Source organism: Oncorhynchus clarkii, unplaced genomic scaffold (assembly GCF_045791955.1).
Source record: "Oncorhynchus clarkii lewisi isolate Uvic-CL-2024 unplaced genomic scaffold, UVic_Ocla_1.0 unplaced_contig_8889_pilon_pilon, whole genome shotgun sequence".
Lineage (NCBI taxonomy): Eukaryota > Metazoa > Chordata > Actinopteri > Salmoniformes > Salmonidae > Oncorhynchus > Oncorhynchus clarkii.
In genome coordinates, this window is record NW_027260949.1 from 42,501 (window position 1) to 50,000 (window position 7,500).

The window sequence follows — 7,500 nt, forward strand, 5'->3', positions numbered from 1 at the left end:
TGCTGGTACCTGCTAGTTCCTGCTCGTCCTACTGGTACCTGCTAGTTCCTGCTAGTCCTGCTGGTACCTGCTAGTTCCTGCTAGTCCTGCTGGTACCTGCTAGTTCCTGCTAGTCCTGCTGGTACCTGCTAGTTCCTGCTAGTCCTGCTGGTACCTGCTAGTCCTGCTAGTACCTGCTAGTTCCTGCTAGTCCTGCTAGTCCTGCTGGTACCTGCTAGTCCTGCTGATACCTGCTAGTTCCTGCTAGTCCTGCTGGTACCTGCTAGTCCTGCTAGTCCTGCTGGTCCTGCTGGTACCTGCTAGTCCTGCTAGTCCTGCTAGTTCCTGCTAGTCCTGCTAGTCCCGCTAGTCCTGCTAGTCCTGCTAGTCCTGCTGGTACCTGCTGGTACCTGCTAGTCCTGCTGGTAACTGCTAGTTCCTGCTAGTCCTGCTGGTACCTGCTAGTTCCTGCTAGTCCTGCTGGTACCTGCTAGTCCTGCTGGTACCTGCTAGTCCTGCTGGTACCTGCGAGTTCCTGCTAGTCCTGCTAGTCCTGCTGGTACCTGCTAGTCCTGCTAGTCCTGCTAGTCCTGCTGGTACCTGCTAGTCCTGCTGGTACCTGCTAGTCCTGCTAGTCCTGCTAGTCCTGCTGGTACCTGCTAGTTCCTGCTAGTCCTGCTAGTCCTGCTAGTCCTGCTGGTACCTGCTGGTACCTGCTAGTCCTGCTGGTACCTGCTAGTCCTGCTAGTCCTGCTGGTACCTGCTAGTCCTGCTAGTCCTGCTAGTCCTGCTAGTCCTGCTAGTCCTGCTCGTCCTGCTGGTACCTGCTAGTCCTGCTTTGGCCAGGCTCGTTTCAGATTTCTAGCCTCACAGATTCGCATTCTAGTTGTTGTCTTCTATGGATTGTTTTACACTCTTAGAAAAAAGGGTCCAAAGGGGTTCTTTGACGGTCCCCAAACATTTCATTACAGTTGGAATCATGTTGTTTTCATATGAGTTGTTTCTTTACAGCGGAGTCTCCTTTATTGATCAAGAACTGTGCATGACTGATTTAATATTGTGTTATTAACAGTGTGCCTCTCTCTCTCTCTCTCCTCCTTCCCTCTCTCTCTCCTCCTTCCCTCTCACTCTCTCTCTCTCCTCCTTCCCTCTCCCTGTCTCTCTCTCCTCCTTCCCTCTCCCTCTCTCTCTCTCCTCCTTCCCTCTCCCTGTCTCTCTCTCCTCCTTCCCTCTCCCTGTCTCTCTCTCCTCCTTCCCTCTCTCTCTCTCTCTCTCTCATCCTTCCCTCTCCCTGTCTCTCTCTCCTCCTTCCCTCTCCCTGTCTCTCCTCCTTGCCTCTCCCTGTCTCTCTCTCCTCCTTCCTTCCCTCTCTCTCTCTCTCTCTCTCTCTCTCTCTCTCTCTCTCTCTCTCTCTCTCTCTCTCCTCCTTCCCTCTCTCCTACTCTCTCCTCTTTCACTCCTTCTCGCTCTCTCCTCTTCCCCCCCCCCCTCTCTCTCTCTCTCCTCCTTCCCTCTCTCTCTCTCCTTCTTCCCTCTATCCTACTCTCTCCTCTTTCGCTCCCTCTCGCTCTCTCCTCTTTCCCTCTCTCTCTCTCCTCCCCTCTCTCTCCTCCTTCACCCTCTCTCTCTTTCTCTCTCTCTCTCTCCTCCTTCCCTCCCTCTCACTCTCTCCTCTTTCCCTCTCTCTCTCTCCTCCCACCTCTCTCTCTCCTCCTTCCCTCTCTCTCTCTATCTCCTCCTTCCCTATCTCTCTCTCTCTCTCTCTCTCTCTCTTCCTTCCCTCTCTCTCTCTCGCTCTCCTTTTTCCCTCTCTCTCTCTCCTCCCCCCCTCTCTCTCTCTCTCTCTCTCTCTCTCTCTCTCTCTCTCCTCCCTTTCTCTCTCTCTCTCCTCCTTCCCTCTCTCTCGCTCTCTCCTCTTTCCCTCTCTCTCTCGCTCTCCTCCCCCTCTCTCTCTCTCTGTCCTCCTTCCCTCTCTCTCGCTCTCTGCTATTTCCCTCTCCTCCTTCTCTCCCCTCTCTCTCTCTCTCCTCCTTTCCTCTCCTCTCTCTCTCTGCTCCCCTCTCTCTCTCACTCTCTCCTCTTTCCCTCTCCTCCTCCCTCTCTCTCTCCTCTCTCTCTCCCTCTCTCCTTCCCTCTCTCTCTCTCCTCTCCCTCTCTCTCGCTCTCTCCTCTCCCTCTCTCTCTCTCCCTCCTTCCCTCTCTCTCTCACTCTCTCCTCTTTCCCCCTCTCTCTCTCCTCCCCTCTCTCTCTCTCTCCTCCTCCTTCCTCTCTCTCTCTCTCTCTCTCTCTCTCTCTCTCTCCATTTCTCTCCTCCTTTCCTCTCCCTGTCTCTCTCTCCTCCTCTCTCTCTCTCTCTCTCTCTCTCTCTCTCTCTCTCCTCCTTCCCTCTCTCCTATTTCTCTCCTCCTTTCCTCTCCCTGTCTCTCTCTCCTCCTTCCCCCTCTCTCTCTCTCTCTCTCTCTCTCTCTCTCTCTCTCCTCCTTCCCTCTCTCCTACTCTCTCCTCTTTCACTCCTTCTCGCTCTCTCCTCTTCCCCCCCCTCTCTCTCTCCTCCTTCCCTCTCTCTCTCTCCTCCTTCCCTCTATCCTACTCTCTCCTCTTTTGCTCCCTCTCGCTCTCTCCTCTTTCCCTCTCTCTCTCTCCTCCCCTCTCTCTCCTCCTTCCCTCCCTCTCGCTCTCTCCTCTTTCCCTCTCTCTCTCCTCCCACCTCTCTCTCTCCTCCTTCCCTCTCTCTCTCTATCTCCTCCTTCCCTCTCTCTCTCTCTCTCTCTCTGCTATTTCCCTCTCCTCCTTCCCTCTCTCTCTCTCCTCTTTCCCTCTCTCTCGCTCTCTCCTCTCCCCTCTCTCTCTCCTCCTTCCCTCTCTCTCTCACTCTCTCCTCTTTCCCCCTCTCTCTCTCCTCCCCTCTCTCTCTCTCTCCTCCTCCTTCCTCTCTCTCTCTCTCTCTCTCTCTCTCTCTCTCTCCATTTCTCTCCTCCTTTCCTCTCCCTGTCTCTCTCTCCTCCTTCTCTCTCTCTCTCTCTCTCTCTCTCTCTCTCTCTCTCTCTCCTCCTTCCCTCTCTCCTACTCTCTCCTCTTTCACTCCTTCTCGCTCTCTCCTCTTCCCCCCCCTCTCTCTCTCTCTCCTCCTTCCCTCTCTCTCTCTCCTCCTTCCCTCTATCCTACTCTCTCCTCTTTTGCTCCCTCTCGCTCTCTCCTCTTTCCCTCTCTCTCTCTCCTCCCCTCTCTCTCCTCCTTCCCTCCCTCTCGCTCTCTCCTCTTTCCCTCTCTCTCTCCTCCCACCTCTCTCTCTCCTCCTTCCCTCTCTCTCTCTATCTCCTCCTTCCCTCTCTCTCTCTCTCTCTCTTCCTTCCCCTCTCTCTCTCTCTCTCTCTCTCTCTCTCTCTCTCTCTCTCTCTCTCTCTCTCTCTCTCTCTCTCTCTCCTCCCTTTCTCTCTCTCTCTCCTCCTTCCCTCTCTCTCTCTCTCTCCTCTTTCCCTCTCTCTCTCTCCTCCCCTCTCTCTCTCTGTCCTCCTCCTCCCCTCTCTCTCGCTCTCTGCTATTTCCCTATCCTCCTTCCCTCTCTCTCTCTCCTCCTTTCCTCTCCCTCTCTCTCTCCTCCCCTCTCTCTCTCTCCTCCTTCCCTCTCTCTCTCACTCTCTCCTCTTTCCCTCTCCTCCTTCCCTCTCTCTCTCACTCTCTGCTATTTCCCTCTCCTCCTTCCCTCTCTCTCTCTCCTCCTTCCCCTCTCTCTCTCTCTCTCTCTCTCTCCTCGTTTCCTATCTCTCTCACTCTCTCCTCTTTCCCTCTCTCTCTCTCCTCCCCTCTCTCTCTCTCTCTCTCCTCCTCTCTCTCTCTCTCTCTCTCTCCTCGTTCCCTCTATCTCGCTCTCTCCTCTTTCCCTCTCTCTCCTCCCCTCTCTCTCTCCTCCCCTCTCTCTCTCTCTCTCTCCTCCCCTCTCTCTCTCCTCCCCTCTCTCTCTCTCTCTCTCCTCCCCTCTCTCTCTCCTCCTTTCCTCTCTCTCCCTCTCTCTCTCTCTCTCCTCCTTTCCTCTCCCTCTCTCTCTCCTCCCCTCTCTCTCTCTCTCCTCCTTCCCTCTCTCTCGCTCTCTCCTCTTCCCCTCTCTCTCTCTCCTCCCCTCTCTCTCTCTCTCCTCCTTCCCTCTCTCTCGCTCTCGGCTATTTCCCTCTCCTCCTTCCCTCTCTCTCTCTCCTCCCCTCTCTCTCTCTCCTCTTTACCTCTTTCTCGCTCTCTTCTCTTTCCCTCTCTCTCTCCTCCTCCCCTCTCTCTCACGCTCTCTCCACTTTCCCTCTCTCTCCTCCCCTCTCTCTCACACTCTCTTCTCCTTCCATCGCTCTCATTACTCCCATCCCTCCTCCCTCTCCTCCCCCTCTCCTTCCCTCCTATACAGAAGTTGTATAAGAGTCTGAGTGAGGTGAAGTTGGAGATAGAGACTGTGATAAAGACCGGAAGACAGATCGTTCAGAGACAGCAGACGGAGAAGCCTAAAGAGCTGGACGACAGACTCACTGCCCTCAAGCTGCTCTATAATCAACTGGGCGCGCAGGTCAGTGGCATCAGCCAATAGCACGCCTCAACCTAAATCCACTGCCTCTCATACAGAGACAATGATTGGTTTAACTGGTCACAAAGGATTCTGGGAGATGGAGTTTGGTGTGTATTAGTTTTGTTTTGGGGTTGGGCTATTTTTAAATCGGGGAATAAATCAAGTTCATTTGAATGTAAAATAATTGAATTGAATTCAGAGCGATTGATTAGATGAAGTTGATTACATTAGAAGTGATTGACAGGTATCTGTGAGATGTGTGTTTGTGTCTGTCAGGTGACGGAGGGAAAACAGGAACTAGAGAAGAGTCTGAAGTTGTCCAGGAAACTGCGTAAGGAGTTGAACAGCCTGACAGAGTGGCTAGCTGCTACGGACGCTGAGCTGACTAGGAGGTCGGCTGTGGAGGGGATGCCCAGTGATCTAGAGGCTGAGCTGGCCTGGGCCAAGGTAGGAGGACAAACACAGACCAGAAGATACACACACACACACACACACACACGTTTACTGATTTCCACCTGTGTTTGGTCATTTCCCAGCTCCAGTAAGGTGGTGTGTAAGTGGTGTGTAAGTGGTGTGTAAGTGGTGTGATGTCAGTGGTTATCTCAGTGGGGAAGGAGGTCAGAGGACAGTCACAGTACAGCTGCTCTGAATCTATTCTCTCTCTGCTGCTGAGGGCTTTCTATGGACACATCCTCTGCGTCCCAAATGACACTCTAGTGCCTATATAGTGCACTACTTTAGACCAGGACCATAGGGCTCTGTTCCCTATATATAGTGCACTACTTTAGACCTGGACCATAGGGCTCTGTTCCCTATATAGTGCACTACTTTAGACCAGGACCATAGGGCTCTGTTCCCATATATATAGTGCACTACTTTAGACCAGGACCATACCTATATAGTGGACCAGGACCATAGGGCTCTGTTCCCTATATAGTGCACTACTTTAGACCAGGACCATAGGGCTCTGTTCCCTATATAGTGCACTACTTTAGACCAGGACCATAGGGATCTGTTCCCTATATATAGTGCACTACTTTGGACCAGGACCCTAGGGCTCTGTTCCCTATATAGTGCACTACTTTAGACCAGGACCATAGGGCTCTGTTCCCTATATATAGTGCACTACTTTAGACCAGGATCATAGGGCTCTGTTCCCTATATATAGTGCACTACTTTAGACCAGGACCATAGGGCTCTGTTCCCTATATAGTGCACTACTTTAGACCAGGACCATAGGGCTCTGTTCCCTATATAGTGCACTACTTTAGACCAGGACCATAGGGCTCTGTTCCCTATATATAGTGCACTACTTTAGACCAGGACCATAGGGCTCTGTTCCCTATATATAGTGCACTACTTTGGACCAGGACCCTAGGGCTCTGTTCCCTATATAGTGCACTACTTTAGACCAGGACCATAGGGCTCTGTTCCCTATATATAGTGCACTACTTTAGACCAGGACCATAGGGCTCTGTTCCCTATATAGTGCACTACTTTAGACCAGGACCATAGGGCTCTGTTCCCTATATATAGGGCACTACTTTAGACCAGGACCATAGGGCTCTGTTCCCTATATAGTGCACTACTTTAGACCAGGACCATAGGGCTCTGTTCCCTTATATATAGTGCACTACTTTAGACCAGGATCATAGGGCTCTGTTCCCTATATATAGTGCACTACTTTAGACCAGGACCATAGGGCTCTGTTCCCTATATATAGTGCACTACTTTAGACCAGGACCATAGGGCTCTGTTCCCTATATATAGTGCACTAGGGCTCTGTTCCCTATATATAGTGCACTACTTTAGACCAGGACCATAGGGCTCTGTTCCCTATATATAGTGCACTACTTTAGACCAGGACCATAGGGCTCTGTTCCCTATATATAGTGCACTACTTTAGACCAGGACCATAGGGCTCTGTTCCCTATATATAGTGCACTACTTTAGACCAGGACCATAGGGCTCTGTTCCCTATATATAGTGCACTACTTTAGACCAGGACCATAGGGCTCTGTTCCCTATATATAGTGCACTACTTTAGACCAGGACCATAGGGCTCTGTTCCCTATATATAGTGCACTACTTTAGACCAGGACCATAGGGCTCTGTTCCCTATATATAGTGCACTACTTTAGACCAGGACCATAGGGCTCTGTTCCCTATATATAGTGCACTACTTTAGACCAGGACCATAGGGCTCTGTTCCCTATATATAGTGCACTACTTTAGACCAGGACCATAGGGCTCTGTTCCCTATATATAGTGCACTACTTTAGACCAGGACCATAGGGCTCTGTTCCCTATATATAGTGCACTACTTTAGACCAGGACCATAGGGCTCTGTTCCCTATATATACACTACTTTAGACCAGGACCATAGGGCTCTGTTCCCTATATATAGTGCACTACTTTAGACCAGGACCATAGGGCTCTGTTCCCTATATATAGTGCACTACTTTAGACCAGGACCATAGGGCTCTGTTCCCTATATATAGTGCACTACTTTAGACCAGGACCATAGGGCTCTGTTCCCTATATATAGTGCACTACTTTAGACCAGGGTTCCCATGTTAAGGGAATAGGTTGCTATTTGTGACGCAGGCTGTTTTCCTAGATGGCCTGGTTGGTTGCCTAGCAACACGATCGCTGTCAGTAAACAAACGGCTGATTGTCTGATGGGATCACAGTCTTCTATTTCCATCAGCCCGTCAACACTGTGATGTGTTGAATCTCTCCTTCAGTCCATCTGAGAAGATGGGAGGCTGATGCTCTGTAATCTGTCTGGGTCGTGTTCCTGGTCGTCCATCAGGCTCTGATTGGATTCCACTCTTGAAAATAAAATGATTTGACTCAATCTGTTTCTTTCCCCCTCAATGTGATTAACCTCCCAGACAATGTTACAACCATCCCTCTGTCCTCCAGGTTAGTGTCTTATATAGAGTCCCTCTGTACTCCAGGTTAGTGTCTT

The 7,500-nt window shown here is 51.2% G+C and overlaps 1 protein-coding gene across 1 annotated transcript in view; it reads left to right on the top strand.

Moving 5' to 3' along the window:
- Window positions 1-7,500, top strand: part of LOC139402493 (dystrophin-like) — a gene marked incomplete at its 3' end in the record, with an annotated part of 98,450 nt that overhangs the window by 28,944 nt on the left and 62,006 nt on the right. The window contains exons 12-13 of the mRNA XM_071146461.1: window positions 4,371-4,526; window positions 4,803-4,973. Of these exons, the coding sequence (XP_071002562.1) occupies window positions 4,371-4,526; window positions 4,803-4,973 (327 nt within the window). The remainder of the gene's footprint in view (window positions 1-4,370; window positions 4,527-4,802; window positions 4,974-7,500) is intronic.